Source organism: Chiloscyllium plagiosum, chromosome 7 (assembly GCF_004010195.1).
Source record: "Chiloscyllium plagiosum isolate BGI_BamShark_2017 chromosome 7, ASM401019v2, whole genome shotgun sequence".
Lineage (NCBI taxonomy): Eukaryota > Metazoa > Chordata > Chondrichthyes > Orectolobiformes > Hemiscylliidae > Chiloscyllium > Chiloscyllium plagiosum.
Window position 1 is genome coordinate 93,675,895 of NC_057716.1, and position 23,995 is coordinate 93,699,889.

At 40.5% G+C, this 23,995-nt stretch overlaps 1 protein-coding gene across 1 annotated transcript in view; it reads left to right on the top strand.

Moving 5' to 3' along the window:
* Window positions 1–23,995, top strand: part of LOC122551779 (contactin-associated protein-like 5) — an 879,926-nt gene that overhangs the window by 476,083 nt on the left and 379,848 nt on the right. Inside the window, exons 12-13 of the mRNA XM_043694242.1 lie at window positions 2,616–2,735; window positions 5,728–5,928. Of these exons, the coding sequence (XP_043550177.1) occupies window positions 2,616–2,735; window positions 5,728–5,928 (321 nt within the window). The remainder of the gene's footprint in view (window positions 1–2,615; window positions 2,736–5,727; window positions 5,929–23,995) is intronic.

A 23,995-nucleotide genomic window follows, 5' to 3' on the forward strand; every position in this document is an offset into this window, starting at 1 on the left:
GGGGATTTCCCCTATTTCCTTCTTGAAGAGAGGAATTACATTTGCCTCTCTCCAGTCCTCAGGTACGACTCCAGTGGAGAGCGAGGATGCAAAGATCTTTGGAAGTGGCAAAGCAATTGCTTTTCTTGTTTCCCAAAGCAGCCGAGGACAAATCTGGTCCGGGCCTGGCGACTTGTCAATCTTGATGTTTGACAAAATTTTCAGCACATCAGCGTCTTCTATCTCTATCCATTCCAGCATACACGCCTGCTCTTCAAAGTCTTCAATCACTACAAAGTTTGTTTCTTTCATAAAGACAGAAGCAAAAAACTCATTTAGGGCTTCCCCTACCTCCTCAGACTCCACACACAAATTCCCTATGCTATCCCTTTTCTTCTTCATATTTGTCCACAGAGCTTGTATATCACTGGGTTGGTGAGCCATTGACAGTTCTAACACAGAAAGCCATTTGGTTCATCCTAGCTGAGCTAAAACAATCCAAAATGTATCTCATGATCCTTTGCTCTTCCATTACTGATATCTTTGTTCAAAAACCTAATCCCAGGATAACAGTTTCTCTACCTCAGTCAGTTAATTTCATTCTCAGAAAACATTCTGCATAAATAAATTGATCCTTGGTCATCTTTAAAACTCACTTGTAAATCATTTTCAATAGGTAATTCCTCACTGCTGACTTGAAAACCCCAAGTAATCTTTCCCCATGAACTTGTTCAAGACTCTTCATTATTCGGAATACGGTTATTCAGTTCTCTCTTAGGGGTAAATTGGTTTTCCTTTCTGCTGAATGTATTTACTTTCTTGATTGGAAATGCGAATGATAGGAACATAGAAAGTGGAGGCAGGAGTGGGCCATACTACCCTTGGGAGTCTGGTTCATCATTCCATATGATCATGGCTGATCATCCAACTCAGAATCCTGCAACTGCTTTCTCCCCATTCCTTTCGATGGCTTTAGCCATTAAAACTTTAATCCTGACACATGACCGAAGGACAATGAAAAATATTTGTTCTCCAAACAGACAGGCAAAAGTTCATTATCTTGAGACATTGGGTTGAAGTTTCAGCTCTGAGATAATAAGCTCTGACTCAGGGTGGCTTGGGAGTTAGGGATGATTGGACAATGTGTTCCTATTATCACCGATATCTCCACAATGCTTCCCCATTATTGAGGCAAGTCGGGTGCAGCTCGATTGCCTGCTGAATAGAGAAGGGCTTCTATTTTAAACAACTAAAGTATCAAATTGAGCAAGTGCTTGCAGTTGGGGTGGTTTGCATGCAGAAAGCTGGGGGGGCGGTGTACATCGCACCCATTCACTCCATCTCACAAAGATAGTGGGTGAACGGCTGACACTGCATCAAAGGTGGCACCCACACGCCAAATCCAAAGATTTCCCATGGATCTTAGGGATCTGTGTGTTTGACCCCTCTGATTTTGTGGTTCAAATTTCTGTGCCTTTATTTGGACATTCTCACAACATCAACTACCTTCCTATGCTGTACCATCTCTCCTAGTGGGGCTCCTAACACCTTCCCCTGCACCACAGGAATTTCAAAATCTGCGCCCAAACCACCTCCCCTCACCTCCATGTAAGGCCCCAAAGGATCCTTCCACATCCATCAAAGTTTCACCTGCACATCCACCAAAGCCATTTTTGAGGCGGTGCTCCCGATGCACTGTCCTCTACATTGGGGAAACTAGACGCCTTCTCTTTAGGAAACATTTCTGGGACACCCACACCAATCAACCCCACTGCCCCGTGGCCCAACATTTCAACTCCCCCTCCCACTCTGCCGAGGAAATGTCTCCTCCACCATCATTCCCTCACCACCCGATGCCTGGGGGAAGAACGCCTCATCTTCCACCTCGGAATACTTCAATCCCAGGGCATCAATGTGGACTTCACCTGATTCCTCATTTTCCCTCTCGCCACCTTACCCCAGTTGCAACCTTCCAGATCAGCACCGTCCTCATGACCTGTCCTACCTGTCAATCTTTGTTCCCACCTATCCGCTCCACCCTCCTCTCCGACCTATCACCTTCATCCCCACCTCCATCCACCTATTGTACTCTTTGCTACCTTCTCCCCAGCCCCACCCCCCTCCCATTTATCTCTCTACCCCGGAGGCTCCCTGCCTTCATTCCTGATGAAGGGCTTTTGCCCGAAACGTCGATTTTCCTGCTCCTCGGATGCTGCCTGATTTACTGTGCTTTTCCAGCACCACTCTAACCTAGTGTCTGTAAAGCAGCCTCCCTATCATTGGGCCAGCAGCATTGGAAGTTCACCCAGCATCTATAACAGCATGGAAATGTGCTAATGAAGAGGACACGTCTCTTCAGTTTCGGCCTTCAGTAGGTGCTGGCATTGGGTTCCAACGTAAAGATTCTGAAATGCACAGGAAGTTCCTGCTCATTAACTTTGTTTCTCTTTGGCAGATGCTGCTGCACATGCAGAGGACTTCCAACATCTTATATTCTTATTTCAGATTTCCAATTTCCATTAGCATTTTTCTCCTGATGTTCTCCAGGATGTTTCCCTGCATTAAAATCACGGTTTCATAACATTGTAAAAAACCTGGAGTAAAAGATTCTACTTATTTTGTTTGTCTTATTTCAGCGGTGCATGAACAGTCATGTGAAGCTTACAAACACACTGGGAATACATCAGGTTTCTTCTTCATTGATCCAGATGGCAGTGGTCCAGTGGGACCGCTCTTGGTATACTGTAACATGACAGGTAAGCTGCTTCACATTACTTTTGCTTTGAGGAAACAATAAATGAGAGCCTACAGGAAATCAAAAACACATATGAAACAAGCAAAATATTTTCCTCCACCCACTGAACACTTTTATTCTTTACTCTGAATGTTAGCAAAGCAAAACTCAGTTTTATGGAAGATGATAGTTCAAGCAAAAACACGCAATGAAAGGCATGCATAACAAGTCAATCAGCTTTTGAAGGGAGAAACAAGAATTATATTGTTGAGCAGAGGATCGGGAGAAGGGTAACTCTTCAACAGTTCTCCATTACAATATCAGAGATAACACTGCAGTCCCAAAGGAAGCTACACTCACAGGGAACATGATTCAAGACGTTACCATGCAGCATCAAAAATTCCTGAATCCTTTGAGAGGAAGGATCACTGAATCATGCTCGATTAATCTTTACTTTTTCTTTCAATTGTTGCTTGTCACATTGTGCATTTCCAAAGTTTTCTGTTTTCCAGACTTTCATTTTGTCTTACATTTAGATCTGAGTTTTTGATCACAACTGTTTGCTGGTTTACAGAAATAATCTACTTCTGACAGTAGGTCTTAAGGAATGTTTACATTTGTTCTCATCAGATTTCTCCCAAAACTTTAGTGCTTCATATAATAACTGCACAATTACACCACAGAGGGACCTGACTTTCTGTTTTACAAACAGAATTAGATAGACAGGAGGCTGGAAGACCACAGCAAGTCAGACACCATCAGAAGGTAAAGAAGTCAACGTTTCAGGTATAACCCTTCTTCAGGGTCCTGAAAAAGGGTTACACCCGAAACGTTGACTTTTCCACCTCCTGCTGCTGCCTGGCTTGCTGTGGTCTTCCAGGTGCCTGCCTGTCTATTTTGGATTCCTGAATCTGAAGTTTTTTTTTGTCTCTTATAAACAGCATCAAAGACATTTTTTTCAGAACAATTTCTCCTTCCTTTCTTTTACTTTGGAAAATCAATACTAAGGCGAGCCTATTAAGATTTAATTACTTCTTATCTCAAAACTTTATCTTTCTCAATTGTATATGAAATCTAAATTTTACTCATTAGAAAAATCCAAGGTTTTGAATGCAACTCATCCAAATGAGTCAAATAGTCAACACTGATGAAATATGGTAGCAATTAGTGGCAACCATCCAGCGCTTGCAGGTTGTAGGCTCTTTCATAGAACATAGAACATAGAACATAGAAGAATACAGCGCAGTACAGGCCCTTCGGCCCTCGATGTTGCGCCGATCCAAGCCCACCTAACCTACACTAGCCCACTATCCTCCATATGCCTATCCAATGCCCGCTTAAATGCCCATAATGAGGGAGAGTCCACCACTGCTACTGGCAGGGCACTCCATGAACTCATGACTCGCTGAGTAAAGAACCTACCCCTAACATCTGTCCTATACCTACCCCCCCTTAATTTAAAGCTATGCCCCCTTGTAATAGCTGACTCCATACGTGGAAAAAGATTCTCACTGTCGACCCTATCTAAACCCCTAATCATCTTATACACCTCTATCAAGTCACCCCTAAACCTTCTTTTCTCCAATGAAAACAACCCCAAGTGCCTCAGCCTTTCCTCATACGATCTTTCTACCATACCAGGCAACATCCTGGTAAACCTCCTCTGCACCCGTTCCAGTGCCTCCACATCCTTCCTATAGTATGGCGACCAAAACTGCACACAATACTCCAGATGTGGCCGCACCAGAGTCCTATACAACTGCAACATTTCCACCAAATATCAACCTCGCTCCGTCTGTTTCAAAAGTTCACTCTAGGCATCAATGACTCAAAACTCTGAATTTGCCCAAATAATTAGATTTTGATTGACTGCCATAAATACACAACAGTAATAGTTAAAAAATAAGAGTTGATGCTCAATCTGTGGCCTATTTGGTTTCCATAAGACATAGATAGACAGTCAGGTGGTCAGTGCACCTCCTGCTGTTCTCCTCTTTGATAGCTGACCATGCTATCTCACTCTTTCACCTTGAACTGTGGCCACGGCAGCAATATCTGCAAGTTCAATGAGCACTGCACTGAGTATTGTGCACAGTTCCGGTCTCTTTACTTGAGGAAGGATATACTGGTTTTGAAGGTGGTGTAGAGGAGATTCATCAGGTTGATTCCGGAGATGAAGGGATTACCCTATGAAGAGAAGTTGAACTGCTTGGGACTGTACTCACTAGAATTTAGAAGAATGAGAGGGGATCTTATAGAAACATATAATATTATGAAAGGGATATAAAAGATAGAGGCAGGCAAGTTGTTTCCACTGGTGGATGAGACCAGAACTAGGTGACATGGTCTCAAGATTGGGGGAGTAGATTTAGGACAGAGATGGGGAGGAACTGCTTTTCCCAGAGAGTAGTGAATCTATGGAATTTTATGCCCAAGGAAGCATTAGAGACAGTTTCATTATATATATTCAAGACACAGTTGGTTGGGTTTTTGCATGGTAGAGGAATTAAGGGTTATGGGGATAATGCAGGTAGGGGGAGCTGAGACGATGGATAGATCGACCATGGCGGAGCAGGCTTGATGGGCCAAATGGCCCACTCCTGCTTCTATTACAATGAAACTGTGACATAGATTTCTGTTTCCTGCCTTGAACTACACACACTTTCTGTGTTAGTTTGTTCATGTATGCACTCCAATAGTTGCTGTCTGTTTCATTGGAGTCATGCTGACAATGATGACTTTTCACTGTTATTACCACCACAGAATCTGAGCTATCATTGTTCATCCTCAAAGTTGAATGTTCATTACAGGAAATGCATAGATGAGATTAGATTAGATTCCCTACGGTGTGGAAACAGGCCCTTCGGCCCAACAAGTCCATACTGACCCTCCGAAGAGAAACAGCAGTGGAGCAAATGCTGGTCTAGTGTTCATTAAAAGTCAAGTTTCTGTATGCCACAGCCATGTGTTCTGAGAGCTCTAATGAATGTATTTTCTTCCTTAAAAACCAACAGAAGATAAAACCTGGACAGTGATTCAGCACAACAATACTGAGCTAACCAAAGTGAGAGGTTCGAATGTAGAGAAGCCTTACCTAATGCAGCTAAACTACAATGCCAGCATGGAACAGCTTCGAGCCATGATTAACAGCATGGACTATTGTGAGCAGAAAGTGGCCTACCACTGCAGGAAGTCACGCCTTTTAAACACGCCAAGTAGGTACCAGCACCACAAATTATAAAACTAATTATGTTGGAGCATTGAGGTTTAAAAGTCAGTCTCTTTCTTCTCATTGACATGATTAAGTGATGCCTATAGTAAAATTAGCTTCAGTCAAAAGACATTACTTCTATTTGACACTGGAATGTCATGTCCTGCAGTGTTATCCCGTGAAACTGGGAACCTTTCCAAATGATACATAATGATTGCCTTAAAACAAATCTTGATAGCACGAGAGCATAAGAAATGAGCAAATTATTGAGTGAATCGTATTTGTTGGTTTAGAACTAGATATTAAATGAGTGCTAGCTATTTTGACACATCTAAAATGACAAATCCAGTTTGATTAAATGTGTTATGCATTTCTTTTCCAGTCACAGGCTTGCATATGAGATTTACAGCAGTCACAATAGCTTGGTCTACTGCTTGTTTTACTGTAATCCCTGTAGATTCACACCCAAACTTCCATATGACCTGCCTTAATACAGTGACCAGACCAAGGACTCCACATGCAAGGCATGAAAGCTGTATTTGCATAACTTATCATTCTGGTGCATCCATATTAACAATTGGAATGTCAGTGCTTCAATTGATGAGTTGAAAGCAAGGAGAAATTTATTGCATAGACTTTAAAAAAATAAGCATAGTTAACCGCAAACAAAGTGTACTACGTCTACAAACGACAATGCAAACAAAGTGCCCTTAAAGAAACGGAAATGACGAGAATCGTCTTGGGGGGGCATGACCGAGGTGTATATGCTTCTGAGGGATATGGACAGGGTGAATAGAAAACAGCTGTTCCTCTTGGTCAAGGCATCAATCACAAGGGTGCGTGGTTTGGGGTAAAGGGGCAGGAGATTCAGAGGGGATTTGGGAATTGTTTTTTTCATTTAGCAGTGGGAATCTGGAATGCATTGCCTGGGAAGGTTGTGGAGGCTGGAAACCTTACAAACTTTAAAAGATATGTGGATGAGTACTTCAAATATCATAACATTCAAAGATACAGGATAAGTGCTACAAATTGGGATTAGTGATAATAACATTGGTGCAGACTCGATGGGCCTAAGGGCCTTTACTGCGCTGTATGAATTTAAGAATGTGTAGGATTTCAGCAACAATTATAATTTCTACCGATAAAAGGAAGATTATTTTTCCAGTAAAGTACAATCAATGGAGGACAATTACATTTTGCAAATAAAAACAGAAATTTCTGTTTTTGTTTCTGATCTCCAGCGTCCCCAGTTCTTTCAGCTCTAACATTTTACAAAGTATGATTGTAAATCAATCCTAGTCACCTACGGCACCACTAGGTGGTAAAGAAAATTAAATTATGTAAAAAGAATAACAATCGCCATACAAGTCTCAGTAGTTAATCCAGCTCCATGGCAATACAGTGTAAAAGACAAAAATGATTTGGTGTGAAAACTTTAGCTTTACTCACAGAACAAAGAAATGCAAAGAACCTGCAACAGTTACTTACAAAAGCTTCTTCAGTTTTGACAGACAAACCACAGTGCAAGGCTGGTACATGTATAATAAATGGTGACTTGACTGTTATTTGCTGCCGTATTTCTGCTTGGATAGTTCAGTGTTTAGCCATTGGCTTAGGAATGCAACCAGTTGAAATTTAGAATAATTTGCAAAGAAATTCTAATCCATTAAAAGTAAAACCTACAAGAAAAAGAATATTCTTAATGAATCACTCTGTCATATGGTCCACCTGGGTTTGATAATGTGGTTTACTCTGAAGCTGGTTGGAGACATTTCAAGATTGGATGATACTTTGTTTCTTTCATTGTTGAGCTGCCTGACTATTTCTTTCCTTGTAGCAGTTTTGTGTTATAGTTACTGTTAATAGTTGGAATCTTTCATCTGAGCTAATTGCCTTTAATTATTTTGGTTGTCAAAATCAATTATATTTTCTTCCTCCAATTATTTGGTCATAGTTTTTCTGACACTTGTCATTTCAACAAGATCAATTTTTTTTCCTGACTTATGAATATGACACCTTGTTTTTAATTTTAACAAAATTAGATGCAATAGTTTAAATGGATCTCAAAGCCATGAAAATGTCTGATTTTGTGATTTAGGGAACTGTGTCAGCTTATTTTATTATAGAACTAACTTATATTATTGGACTACGTTATTTTATATAATTATAATCAATCGTAATAATGTATGACAACAAAATTGTAAATTGTACTTATATAATGCTTGTACATAGTAGTACATCCCAAGCTACTCCGCAAAAGGATTGTCAAACTCACTGTACTCTTGTACTGGAGTACAAGTGACAATAAAGGACATTCAATAAATATGTCACTGAGCCAGTTTTCCTTATATTCATTCATGGGATGTGGATGTCACTGACTGATGAACATTTATTGTTCACAGAAGAGTTAATAATCCACCACATTGCTATGAGTATGGAGTCAAGTGTCGGCCAGACCAGCTAAGGGTGACAGATGTCCTCCATTGAAGGACATCAGTGAACCAGCTGAGTCTTCATGAAAATTGATACATGCTTTCCATTCATCCAGCTTTTTACTGAAGTCAAGTCATCACCTGTAGTGGGAATTCAAATCTGTGGCCCCAGAACATTACCCTGGATTCTGAATACTAGTTTAGTGCCATTACCACAACAGCTATCAGGAAATATTAGAACCTGTAATCGAATGGTTGGTCAAAGAAGTAAGTTTCGAGGGAATAGAGCTTGAGGCAAGGACTGTTGACAGCTAGATTGAACTTCCCACCATTCATTCAGAGGAAATTTCTGCTTTTGATATCAAACCACTTATCTGCCAATTCAGAGACCTTCCAAACTAGTTTACTGCATCAGGTGCTCCCAGTGTGGTCTTCTCTCCATTGGGGAGACCGAACGTAAACTTAAGGAACGGCTCACCGAGCATCACAGTCAAGTCCGCAGGGGCCAACCGGACCTTCCAGTCACTGCCCATTTCAATTCCTGCAACCACTCCCTTTCTGACATGACCATCGTTGGCCTCCTCCATTGCCAAAACAAACCATAGTTCCTATTGGAGGAACAACAGTCCGCAGGGGCCAACCGGACCTTCCAGTCACTGCCCATTTCAACTCCTGCAACCACTCCCTTTCTGACATGACCATCATTGGCCTCCTCCATTGCCAAAACAAACCATAGTTCCTATTGGAGGAACAACACCTTATCTTTCACCTGGACACCCTACAGTCCAGAAGACTCAACATTGAGTTCTCCAATTTCAAATAACCTCCCTACCTATCCCCCCAGCTCCCTTCCCAACCCCACTTCTCTCTGCCACTGCTCCCTGCCACCACCGGATTCATTCTTCCCATTGAACAACCAGCTCGTACCCTCTGCCTGTCTTCCCTTTTCCCAATTCTACTCTGCCCCCACTACCGAATTTATCTGCTGCTCCCTCTACACTCAACCGCAGTCCTGAAGCAGGGTCACACCTGAAACATCCACTCCTGATGCTGCCTGGCTTGCTGTGTTCTTCCAGCTACTTGCCTGTCTAATTTAGAGATAGATCAGGGTTGAGAGTATTAATGTTAAGTTGGAATTAGGTGTCATAACAAACATGAGGTAAGTGAAAGACTGAGGCGAATGGTAAGGGTTGGAGGGCTAGTTGTGGTTTGCAAGTCCAGATCGATGGGGAATATCTAAGGTAATAGACAGGGTCTTTGGCTAGGATTAGATGGATAAGAATAGAGTAAATGCAGTCCCATGCAGCTAGGCAGCAGGCATGAGCAGTGGACAGGAATAGTGTCGTTAAGCATGTCAAATGCTGGAGACAGGTCAAGAAGGGTGGGGAGTGATTGCTTACCTTTATTGGGGTTGCACAGAATGCCATTTGTAACTTTGTAAAGAGTCATTGTTCCTTTGTTCATGAGTCTAATAACAGTGGGGAAGAATCTGCTGCTACGTGTTTTTAAACTTTTAGACCTTCTCCATGATAGATGGAAATGGAAGAGATTTGAACAGTAAAAATGGCCCCAAATGAGTTTGGCCACTCTGCTGCATGAATCTTGTGCTACCCCCTTTACCCCATTAGCAAACATTGGATCTGGCTTAATTTATAAATGTCTTAGGACAGCTCAATCAAAACAGGGTTAGCAACATTAATTCCAATCAATCACCTATGCCCTTCACCTAGCCCAATAGCCCAAACCTATTATAAAGTATCCCCTGGCCTAGTAAAAATAATTAGAGGTATTCATTTATGAAATGTCTGGAAAAGTTGGGCAGTATTCAGAGAAGAAACAAATATTTCAGCACGTTGGTAAAGAAATTGAGTTTAGAGATGAGGCAGCAAATTGGAAGATAGAGAGAGGTCAAACTTTTTTGAGTAGGCCAAGAAGGCTTGAAGCAGAGGATGCTGGTACCTGAGCAGAAACAACATCAGCTACCATAGGTCCAGGATTGGAAGGTGGGTAACCAACTGTCTAGTGTGACCAGATTGAAGAAGCAGGAGGTTGGTTTCATGAACAATATAAGCTAAAAGAAACAGAAAACAAAAAATGCTGGAGATCCGAGTAGGACAGACAGCATCCTTGGAGAGACAGCAAGCTAATGTTTCGAGTCAAGACGACTCTTTATGAGAGCTCATGATGAAGCTTCATCTAAACTCAAAAAAAAAGCTTACTCTTTCTCTCCATGGATGCTGCCTGTCTCACTGGAATCTCCAGCATTTTTTTTTTTGCTTTCAGTACAGATTCCAGCATCTATAGTAATTTGCTCCTACGCTTAGAGAAGGCATTTGATGGGAGATGAATTGGAGAATGATTCAAGTTCAGAACTAGGCCAGGGGGTACTTTAGAATAGGTTTGGGCTAGTGGGTTAAGTGAAGGGTATAGATGATTGATTAGAATTAATGTTGCAAACTCTGTTTTGATTTAGCTGTCATAAGACATTTATAAATTAAGCCAGATCCAATGTTTGCTGATGGCGAAGGTTAATGCAGCAAGGTGGTCAAACTCATTTGGGGCCATTTTTACCATTCAAATCTCTTCCACCCCCTTCCATCGTGGGGAAGGTCTGAAAGTTTGAAAATATGTACCAACAGATTCAAAATCAACTTCTTCCCCACTGTTATCAGACTCATGAATAGACCTTTCGTACATTAGAGTTGATCTTACTCTGCATCTGCTTGCAAAACAATACTTTTCACTGTATCTTGGTACATACGACATTAGTACATCAAATCAGAAATCAAAATTACCCTCACCCACAATGTGGGAGACACAAATTGATAGTTTAGTCATAAATATTATTCAAGGGTGGATAAAGTTTGTTTAAGCGTCTTGATCTAATTCCCTGCACATAAAAAAAATCTCTTGGCATCACATGATTTATAGATATCAAGGAAAGTTTTGGGTAGGTGCAGCATATTACATTTGTTACAGTATTTGATGGTTTATAATGCTTCCCTAACTGTATCAAAACTGAAGGCTGCAACGAAAATCTGTTATTGTTCTTGGCCTGCCATTATGGCTTCAGACTTGCATCCATCTTCAAATGGTGTATCACTCTATGCCTATTTGCCCAAAGGATCCTCCTTAAAGATTTAATTGATATGGAAATGATGACTAACTCAATGAGCCTTTCTGACAGCTGCTCTTTAGAAAGTCACATACATGTCTTTTGCCATGGCATCTTCTGATAAAGTGGTCAATGGGCTCTTGGATTGCTGTTTACATGAAATGAGTTGGAGTATGTTCATCCTGAGATTAATTCGTACCTTGAGCTGATCTTCCAGAGAATTTTTGGCTCTTTCTGACTTCTGGTGGACAAACTGAACATTTTTGTTCTGTGAAAGACCTTGTCAATGGGATCAACTATCACTAGACCTGTAAAATACAGCTGCATACATTCTTCGAACATAGAAACTAGGAGCAGGAGTAGGCCTTTCGGCCCTTTGAACCTACTCCACCATTCAAAATGATCAAAGCTGATCCTTTATTTTAATACCATATTCTTTCTTTCTTTTTCCATACCCCTTGATGGGGAAGCATGACAAACCATCAGACTCTGTAACAAATGTAATATGCTGCACCTACCCAAAACTTTTCTTGATAACTATAAATCATGTGATGGCCAGAGTCTTTTATGTGCATGAAATTAGATCAAGATGCCTAAGTAAACTTCATCCACTTCAAGGATATTTATGATTAAAATCGAAAAAGAAATCTATCTCTTCCTTGAATATGTTCAGTGACATGACCTCCCCTCCACAGCCTTCTGTGGTAGAGAATTCCACATATTGACCACCCTCTGAGTGAAGCAATGTTTCCTTATCCCAGTCCCAAATGGTCTACCAATGTCCTCCTTAGACTTCCCAACCAGGGAAAGCATCTTCCCTGCATCTAGCCTGATGTATCAATGAGGGCCATAGTGTCCTATGTACCTGTCTGCCTCTCCTCTTCCTCCCTCTGCATGTAGATATGATTGCTGACACTATAAGTTCTTCCGCTGCTTGCGCTGAGCAGCTGGCTGATCTCAGACAGTCCCCTGAGTTCCAGTAGCCAGTGACATCTCTTTCTCAGCCATGACCAAAGCTGTCAAATTGAGTTGCTAACCAGATTGTGCATCCAATCTTCCTAAGCCCAACGTTCCCAATGAGGTGTTCAGTATCTGAGCTGGTATGGGGTGTTGATGCTTCTTCCCATGACCTCGGAGGTTGAAGAGGTGGTGGGTTCCTTGTGGTTTTCAGTGGTTAGAAATGATGTTCAATGAGTGACACTGAAAGCAAGATAATGGTGGGAGTTGCAGTGCATTGAAGAGAGGATGTTGTACATAGTTAAAAAATCACACAACACCAGGTTATAGTCTATCAGGTTTATTTGGAAGCACTAGCTTTCGGAGCACTGCTCCTTCATCAGGGGCAGTGCTCCGAAAGCTGGTGCTTCTAAATAAACCTGTTGGACTATAACCTGGTGTTGTGTGATTTTTAATTTTGTACACCCCAGTCCAACACTGGCATCTCCAAGTCATGGATTTCTCAGCATCCTGCAAGAGCAGTCCTAGTCTTTTCCAGGGAGGTCCAGGAATCTCTCCTCACAGGGGCTGACCCTGTCCTCAATGTAAGTCAATGCTACAAAGGGAGTGTAGAGACTATTTCCCTCTGAAGTCCCATATCTAAGGCAATGTGAATCACATGTGCCTTGTATCCAAGTAGAAATGCTATTGAGGAGAAAGTGAGGACTGCAGATGCTGGAGATCAGAGTTGAGAGTGTGGTGCTGGAAAAGCACAGCAGGTCAAACAGCAACCAAGGAACAGGAGAATCGATGTTTCGGGCATAAGTCCTTCATCAGGAATGCTAATCAATTCTCTTTAAGTACCCTAACTCCATTCTTGCTTGAAATTAAAGCTTAAAGTAGAAATGTTTATAAAACCTGACATGGCTAACACCTTCCTTTGAGACTTGGAAAATAAAGTTATTATTAATACAGAAACCATTGCTATTGTCTACAGATTTGAACATCTTTAACTTTGTCAGCAGTCTTTGGACTATGTCCCAACTGTCCCCATAATAATCAAGCCACCCACGCTTATCAGCAAGCATCATGTTACTCTTTTTACCTTAAATTAACTAAACAGTTCAAAAATTTAACAATCTTATACACTTTGTGTTTATAACAATCAAGCTTCTGCATGACAACTTGATAAGTGAGAAACTGTATTGAATGACAATGTTAATACGCGGTCACTCTAGTACATTAAAATAAACCCATTTCTAAGTTAGTATTGACATTTGAAAATTATTATATAGTGCTAAACATAAAAGTGATATTGCACAGCAACCTATTGTAGGATTTTGATTCATGTTGGTGATTTCATTGGAGCGAAATTGCTACCCTAATCTAGAAGTGTTGAGTGATCAATGATTGTGGGAAGCTGTGGGGTGAAATGCGTGCCTATTTATTAACTGAAAAGTGACAAAAATGCTGAATTTGGAAAAGAGCAATATCATTGATAAAATGTGAGTTTCATCTTTGCAAATCTGGTTATATACAATTTATCCATGTGTAATAACTGTGTCCAGGACAAACATGTATGAGTTCCATGACATCAAGTCAAGCTTTCTTGGTAACTTAACCCATTTAAACTGGTGTTGTTAAAGGAAAAAAAACAATGCAAAGTTGGCATAAGATCAGACAAAAAAACCTTCCAATTATGAAATAGTTCCCATCTATTAAAGCTATATCTTTCCAGTTAAAAATCACACAACACCAGGTTATAGTCCAACAGGTTTAATTGGAAGCACACTAGCTTTCGGAGCGACGCTCCTTCATCAGGTGAAGGAGCATCGCTCCGAAAGCTGGTGAGCTTCCAATTAAACCTGTTGGACTATAACCTGGTGTCATGTGATTTTTAACTTTATACACCCCAGTCCAACACCGGCATCTCCGAATCTTTCCAGTTAAGTCTTTAAACAATGACTGAACAAATATCTGTTTGTCACTGAAGTTCAAGGACATTGTGAAAGTTTCATTTATTATTCATTCACAGGAGGTGGGTGTTCCTGGCTAGGCCAGCATTTATTGCCCATCCCTAACTGCCAGAGGAGGGCAGTTAGAAGAATTAATCACATTGCTGTGAGTCTGGATTCACCCGGCTGCTAGGATGGCAGATTTTCTTCCCTAAAGGACATTAGCGAACCAGATGGGTTTATATGAGAACTTAAAGTATCACTGTTTATAAAACCTGATGTGGCTAACATCTTACTTTTGAGAGTGGGAAAATAAAAGTTATTTTTAATACAGATGCCATTGCCATTATCTGCAGATTTGAACATTTTTTACTTTGTCAGCAGTCTTTGGACTTTGCCCCAAAGTCCCCATAACAACCAAGCCACCCGCACTTATCATTTCAGATTTAAAAGGAAGATGGTTTCGAATTTCACCTCCTGGATTTGAATCTATCTCCCCACAACATTAAACTGGGATTCTGGACTGCTAACCCAGCGATATTACACTGTGTTACCACCAAGCATATAAGCTGAGGTGATTGCAGGTACTAATGGTTTTGCAACGTGGTATTATTGGTACATTATCAATGCAGTAAGAATATTATATGGAATCACAGAATTTTTCTAGTGCATTTCACTCATTGTGTTTGCACAGGCTCTCTGAATGAGCATCATGACTTAGTACCATCCAATGCCCTTTCCCTGTAACCCCGTGCATTATTTATATCTAAGTTGTCAGATATTGGTCTCTTGAATGCCTCAATTGAACCCACCTTTGCAACACTAAAATTTAAGTTTTAGCCTACCTGATATTTTATGGAATTTGTAGCACGATCACAAATCAAACTGTGAGCACTGATGACTGCACAGGGATTGTATGGGTATATTTTCTGATCTGTGCGAGGTGTCGGAATAAGCACTTCATTGGAATGAGACTTTTGCTGTAAACTGCCATGCAGCTGTGCTCAATGTTGAATGGCTAAGTGAACAACATATTTAAAACTTTCAATGGATAGAAAAGTAAATTTCACAAATAAACAGTAGTAGTTACATCAAAACAATTGCATTCAGTTCCTTGAATCTTTACTCTCACATGGTGGTCTGTTACTGATTTTACAGAGAGCCTGTCTGACTTATTTTTCTCTTCTGCCTCCAGGCAACTTCTCCAGTTTTGAACGAGACAGACTGTGAAGTAATTTTCTAAATTTGACAGGTTTAAAGGAAATTTAAACGCGAGTCCCTTTGCTCAACCATGAAGACTGACTCAAACATACATACAAAATAAAACCTGAGAAGATGCTTGTTTCTTAATTGAATAAAGTGAGCTCATTCTCAGAGACCAGACGAGACAAAATGAAATATGATTTCCTTGTTATTGTGGCTGAGTGTCGCGGTTACATAATCACAGTATTTCAATGAGAAACAGGTAGAAAAATCATAGAATCCTTACAGTGTGAAAGCAGACCATTTAGCCCAAGTCCACACTGACCCCATCCAGACTCAGCATGTAACCTGCATTTCCCATGGCTAATCCACCTCGCCTATGCATCCCTGGATATTATGGACATTTTAGCATGGTCAATTCACCTAACCTGCACATCTTTGGATTGTGGGACGAAACCGGAGCACCCAGAGAAACCCACGCACACATAGGGAGAATATGCAAACTCCATACACACATGACCTGAGGCTGGAATCAAACCCTGATCCCTGGCGCTGTGAGATAGCACTGAGCCACTGTGCCACCCAGAATGGTATTGAATATTTGTAAAATACAGCCTGCTTCACTTTCATTAGTTAATTTCAATGAAGCGGTGAAAAAAATCATGTTTCATTATCAATCCTTGACATCCAAATTTCCCGTATGTACACTACTCAAATAATCCAATCTGCTCAGACCCAAACATGGAAAGAGATGTTTCAATGTCAAAATTCTGACATTTTGTGGCTCAGAATAAATTGAGTCATTACACGTGTGTGAATCCAATATATGCCATTATAGGGAAGGCAAATAGAAGGGGAGCCTTTGTTTCAAAGGGGATTGAATATAAAAATTAGAAAGTCTTCCGAAAACTCTAAAAGGCAGTAATTGGATTGCATTTGGACTGCAATGAACAATTTTAATTCCTTCTTGCAGGAAAGTTGCATTGGCATGACAGGTAGTACAGAGAAGGTTTGCTAGGTGTATCCTGGATATGGAGGGATTTCCTTTTGAGGAGAGGTTGGACCTGTACTCATTGGCATTTAGAAGAATGAAAAGAGACATTATTGTAGCATACAAGATTCTTCAGGAACCTGACAGGGTAGGTGCAGAGAGGTTGTTTCACCTTGTGGGAGAGTCCAGGAGTAAATGACACAATCTCAGATTAAGGGAGCCCCATTTAAGACAGAAATGAGGAGGAATTTCTTCTGTAATCTGTAGAAATCTTTACTGGGAGAGGCTGGCTTGTTAAATATAAACAAGGCTGAGGTAGATAGATTTATAATCAGGAAGGGTTATGGGGTAAAGGCAAGAAAGCAGATTTCAGTATTATTGGATCAGCCATCATCTCGTTGAATGGCGGGTCAGGCTCAATGGGCTGAATGGCCTATTTCTGCTTCAATGTCTTATGGCCTTGCAATGTGACAAGGAAGAAAAGCAGAATATTACATCAGCAAAGTACTGTTTCTTTTTTGTCACAATTCTACCACCACTTGCCCTGCTTTCTTTTTGATTTTATTTTCTTCTGCATGGACCTACAAGGTAACTTCTGAAACCATAGTCAATGCTGGGAATTGTATTGGCTCAGCAATTGGCATTTGCACCCTATAGCCTAGAAGAAGTGTTTCTCTTGCCTATCGCCTGCCTTGGATTTTTAGTTTTCATATTCTACTGCCAATGAGTTTATCAAATCAGCTGAAAGATTTTGTGGAGTATCCAATCACTTCGAGCGAAGGGAGAGACCTATGAGACATGAAAGGCTAATGGGCCATGAGTGATTAAATTACCCTTGAGGGGTGTAATCACGGTTAAACATTTAAGGCCAGATTCACTGTGTGAATCAAGGGATTGAATAAATTTGCTGCAGGTCATTGGTGTACTTGTGCTTGAATTAGTATTAACTATTCCAGTGGACTTACCTACCAACCAGAAAATCTATACACTGAGCGGACAAGTAAGCAGATACTTCAACCACATAACAACAAAAAATAGATATGGTATAAAAGCGTCATCGTGACATTTTAGCATAAATTCAAGAATTTTTCATTTTAATTCATAAGACATTTTTAGGAATAAAATGTAATATCTACTGCTTCAAAAAGTAAAGATTAAAATAATCAAGTTCAAAATAAGCAATATAAATAGGTTTGTGGCAACTATATTACCTAAGAATTTCACTATTACTAACTCTGGAATAAGTTACCAAACGCATATCAGATGCATTTAACCAATGCAATTATTGATTTTTTTAAAGAAAAAATGAAGGAAGAACCCTGTGGGACTTGCATTGCACGATCGCAACAGAAATTGCTGGAAAAGCTCAGCAGATCTTCCAGCAACTGTGAAGAGAAGTCAGTGTCTCGATATGAGTAGTGCTACCATCTCAAGTCTTTTTGTTTTACCTATGACATTCCCTTGTAATTATCAGCTTCAGCTTCTAGATATTAGCCAATATAATATTCCTCGGATAAGTTGCTTTTTTTAGCAAGAGAGGATTAAAGAGGGAAAGCCTGTCATTATCAACCTACCTTTTCAGCACTTCAGATGGAGTACAGGACAGAATCTTTCTGAACACATTTGTATCTTTTGTTTCAAAATCAAACAGAGGTCATTCTGACCGGCATGATCAGATAAACGACCACTCTGACTAAATTTACTTTCTTCCTTTCATGCTATTGATCACTAAGCTAATTTCTCAAGGAAAGTAATATGCTTCCTGTTCCTTCTCCTTTCTAGAGGAATGATTTTAATTGAGTAGAGATCTGTCTTGGAACAATTACCTGTCTTATATCTACAAAATCGTTGAGATGTCTTCACCCCTACTGCTTGTTGTCAGTATTAACTCAGACCATTTAGAAAATTATGATCCAAATTAATTGAAACTATGCAGAAAGTCATTAACTGAATGAAATAAATTCAAACAATTCTCTCGTTGATGTAAGTTGATCAATGCAGAGAATAGCTGGTGCTGATGAAAATATGATTTCATGTGTTGTGCCCAGTGATAAATGATACAGTAAGTGCTAGCTGAAGATACATAGAGTGTTTGAAAATGGGGCTTATGTTTGATGATAAGAGTGGGGATTTTAAGGTTAATTGTATTGCACATGATGCTGAGTAGTTAATCACTAAGTGCCACTGTTTAAGAAAGATGGTAAGGACAAGCTAGGGAACAATACACCAGTGAGCCTGATGTCGGTGGTGGGCAAGTTGTTGTAGGGAATCCTGAAGGACAGGATGTACATGTATTTGGAAAGGCAAGGATTGTTTAGGGTTAGTTAACATGGCTTTGTTCGTGGAAAATCATGTCTCACAAACTTGATTGAGTTTTTTGAAGAAGTAACAAAGAGGATTGATGAGAGCAGAGCAGTAGATGTGATCTATATGAACTTCAGTAAGGCGTTTGACAAGGTTCCCCATGGGATACTGGTGAGCAAAGTTAGATCTCACGGAATACAGGGTGAACTAACCATTTGGATACAGAACTGGCTCAAAGGTAGAAGACAGAGGGTGGTGGTAGTGGAGGGTTGTTTTTCAGACTGGAGGCCTGTGACCAGTGAATTGCCACAAGGATTGGTGCTGGTTCCAGTACTTTTCATCATGCATATATGTGATTTGGTTGTGAGCATAAGCGGTATAGTTAGTAAGTTTGCAGATGATATCAAAATTGGAGGTGTAGTCGTCAGCGAAGAAGATTACCTCAGCTTACAATGTGATCTTGATCAGATGGGCCAATGGGCTGAGAAGTGGCAATTGGATTATAATTTAGATAAATATGAGGTGCTGCATTTTGGGAAAGCAAATCTTAGCAGGACATATATACTTAATGGTAAGGTCCTAGCAAGTGTTGCTAAACAAAGAGACCTTGGAGTGCAGGTTCATAACTCCTTGAAAGTAGAGTTGCACGTAGATAGGATAGTGAAGAAGGCATTTGGTATGCTTTCCTTTCTTGGTCAGAGTATTGAGGAGTTGGGAAGTCATGTTGCAGCTGTACAGGACATTGGTTAGGCCACTGTTGGAATATTGCATACAATTCTGGTCTCCTTCCTATCAGAAAGATGTTGTGAAACTTGAAATGGCTCAGAAAAGATTTAGAAGGCTGTTGCCAGGGTTGAAGGATTTTAGCTACAGGGAGAGGTTGAATAGACTAGGGCTGTTTTCCTGGAAGCATCGGAGGCTGAGGGGTGACCTGATAGAGGTTTATAAAATCATGAGGGGCATGGATAGGATAAACAGACAAAGTCTTTTCCCTGGGTTGGGGGAGTCCAGAACTAGAGGGCATAGGTTTAGAGTGAGAGGGGAAAGATATAAAAGAGACCTCAGGGACAACCTTTTCACTCAGAGGGTTGACACCTCATGTTTAGATATGTCGCATGTTTCTTCTGGGATGCCATTGGGCACTCTTCATTAGGCCAGGGTTAGTCCCATTACTTGGTGGTAATGGTAGAGTGGGGAATATGTAGAGCCATGAAGTTGTAGATTGGGTTGGTGTACACAGTGCTTCATGGATGCTGAGTTGTTAGTTGCTAAGCATTTTGAAATCTATCACATTTACCACATTAATGGTGCAATACAACACAATGGAGAGTATCTTCAATGTCAAGATGGAATTTTGTCTCCACAAAAGATTGTGTGCTGGTCATTTGTATGAATACTGTCAAGGACACATGAATCTGCAGCTGCCAGATTGCTGAAGGTGACATCAACTACATTTTTCCACCACCTGTAGTGGCATGGTGGCTCAGTGGTTAGCACTGCTGCCCCACAGTGCCAGGGACCCAGGTTCGATCCCAGCCTTGGGTGATTGTCTGTGGAGTTGGCACATTTTTCCTGTGTTCACGTGGGTTTCCTCCAGGTGCTCCGGTTTCCTCCCACAATCCAAAGATGTTCTGGTCAGGTGGATTGGCCATGCTAAATTGCCCATCATGTTAGGTGCATTTATCAGAGGGAAATGGTCTGGGTGGGTTGCTCTTTGGAGGATTGGAGTGGACTTGTTGGGTCGAAGGGCCTGTTTCCACACTGTAGGGAGTCTAATCTAATCTGCTGCAGACCCAGTCCTTTAGGACTTGACAAGCTCAGTCATTCATGATAATGCTGAGCCTATGGTATTGATTGACATCGAAGGTTCGAGCTAGAGGACATTCTGCACCCTTGCTACCCTCAATGCAGCCTCCACAGTTCATCTGTATTCAACATGGAGGAGGACAGATTCAACAGCTGAGAAATATGTAGAAATCGACAGGAGGTTTTCTTGCCAGCATTGGAGTAGATCTCATGAAACTTCATGGGGTTCAGAGTCAATGTTGACGACTCATGAGGCAACTCCCTCCTGACTATATGCCACTGTGCCATCAACACTGCTTCGGCCTGTCCTGTTGGTTGAACAGGTCTTATCCAAGTTTGGTGATGGTGTTGTCTGGGACATTGTCTGGATCTGACTCTGTAGGTATAACTGTATAAGGCTGTTGCTTGACTAGTCTGTGAGACAGCTCTCTCAATCTTAGTTCTAGCCCCCAGATGTTAGTAGGGAGGACTTTGCAGGATCAACAGGGCTGTGTTTGCATGTGTTTTTTCTTATACACAGGTAAATGCCAGGTGACCTGTCCAGTTTTCTTCCTTTTTGAAGCATTTTCATTATTTTAGTCCAATTGCACAAGGCTATTTCTGAGGGCAGTCAAAAGTCAACCACATCGTTGTAGATGTGAAGTCAGATATAGGCCAAAGCAGGTAAGGATGATAATTTTCCTTCTTCAAAGGGTACAAGTGACCAATATGAACAATAGTTTCATGATTATAATTTGACTTATAATTCCAGATTTCTTCATAGAAAGAATACTTGTAGAAAAATTATAACATGTTAGAATTGTTTAGCTATTTCTGGATAAAATATGACTTTTTATCAAGGAGTGAGGTCAACTATTTGATTTGTGCTGTCAACATCTACTGTTCACAGAAAAATCAAATGACTCAAAAGAGTCAAGCAAAGCTTTCAAGGAGGTAAAGCTTGGTGTTTAAATATTAGATATTAGATTTAAATATTAAGCCTTAAATATTAGAAACCATGTCAATGAAAAAGACTAGGAGCCTTAATGTTGAGCAACCTTTCTGGATTTAAGATTATACTTTACAGACCTAGGAATCCATAAAGAAGACACATTAGAAGCTACAAGACTGCCTCCTGACCTCCTGCTCTATCAGCATTTATTGCCCATCCCTAGTTGCCCTTGAGAAGGTGATGGTGAGCTGCCTTCTTGCACTGCTGCAGTCCACATGTTAACCACAATGCCATTCGGAAAAGAATCCTTGGACTTCGACTCAATTACACAGAAGGTATAGCAATAATTTTTTTAAGTCTGGATCATAAGAGTCTAGAAGGGGACATTGTAGGTGGTGATATTCCCAGAGATGTGCTATCTTTGTCCTTCTCGGTGTTAGTAGTCATGCACTTGGTATGTACTGTCTAAAGAAGTTGGAATATTTCTTCAGTGCATCTTGTGGACAGTACACACTGCTGTGACTGAGTTTCAGTGCTGAAGGGAGTGGATGTTGTGGATATGATGCCAATCAACAGGGCTGTTTCCTCCTGGATGGTGTCAAACTTCTTGAGTATTGGAACTCACTAATTCAGGCAAGTGGGAGTATTGCATTACACTCCTGACATGTGCCCAATTAGTGGTGGACAAGCTTTGGGGAGACAGGAGGTGAGTTGGATTCCTAACCTCTGACCTGCTGTTGTCGTCGCTTTATTTATATGGTGAGCCTAGTTCATTTTCTGATCAAAGATAATCTCTGAGATTTTGATAATGGGGAATCAGTGGTAAAAGGTAATATTCGTGTTTCTTATTAGTGTTTCTCTCAGGAGATGAACATTAAAACAAAATGGAACACTGAACAAAGTTAATGAATTAGCAGAGGGAAAGATACATAAAAATTATTCCTGCTGACACTAGAGGGAATAGCATGGTGTAGCAAGTTTCGAAAAGCCCAAATGGCTTAAGGCAGTCTCATGTGCCATTGCAACCACTCAGACAAACACTTATCATAATGATCAGTGACCTTTTAACAACTGTGCAGTTGTAATTAATCAATGTTTATTTTTCTCCCATAGCACTTTTGGAGTTTGCCATGATAGTAATATCGTGCAGTCCAAGTTTATTTTGACAAGAAAACAGTGATCTTCAATTTGTGTCACAGTCATAAGCCAATTAGGCATTTTCACGGTTAACTGATTAATTAGCTAAACAAAGCAACTAAGAAATGATTCTCTGAGGTCGTGTGGTGCTGTGGGTAACATCCGAATGTTTGAGCCAGAAGCTCATTATGTCGAATGTGTGATAGGTTGCATGCATATTGTCGTTAAGGTGCAAGCCAGTCAGGGGCATTCTGTAAGACACCACATCTTTTTACTTTTTGGACTGTGGACTGAAATTTTGAATAATGGAGACCATTGAGAAAAGAGATTGTGTACACAGAATTTTTTTTGTAGTTTTGAAAAGATAAGCAAAGCCAACTGGTTTGTATGCAGCAAAATGCTACTTTTCAAAGACATTGAGTCTAGATAAATTGGCTGAACTAGGTTCGGGAGACTTCCACATATCTTCAAGCCTCTATTTGTTTAGATGGCACTTCATCTTAGAACCTCTGAGGGGAGTCAGAGAAAAGCAAGGTGACCTCCAAATGTTAGTTGCATCAATCTTTCTCTCTCGCCTTTCTCTACAAAATTTGTCTCCCCAATGTTTTGTTAAAACAGGTGGAAATGATAGACACAGATACTGATCTATCATTCCATAATCCAAAGTTAAACAAGGAAGTCTCCATTTCCAAGCAAACAACCAGCGAATAACAGACTGAGAGTCACTGCACAAAAGGCACCAAATTGTTATTTAAAGAAAGTAAAAGGATTGCAGAATCAACTCATCCAGCTTTGTAATTTTGGACTAGTAATGCAGAACTGTGTTCCGCTGACTAATTCTTCCCCCTTCCCTATATAATACTTGTATTCAGTCTGTGTTTTATGATCTGACTGTCGATGAATGTCTGGGAGGGTTTTTTTTAACTTAAAGGGTAAATTTTAAGTTATGTGAATTAGTAAACATGTTCTTTTAGTGTTCTTAGTAAAGTTGAGTCCTACATGAAAAATAAGAGTTGCATTATTTTTACTAAAGAAATCTTGGTGTAGTTCACTTTTACCCTGACTAGCAGTGAGTCAGAGACAAATTGAAATTTGTAGAAATTTCACTGAATCTTTAAATTGAGTACAGGAGTTGGGAGGTTATGTTCAGGTGATACAGGACATTGGTTAGGCCACTCTTGGAATATTTGAGGAGAAAGTGAGATCTGCAGATGCTGGAGATCAGAGCTGAAAATGTGTTGCTGGAAAAGCGCAGCAGGTC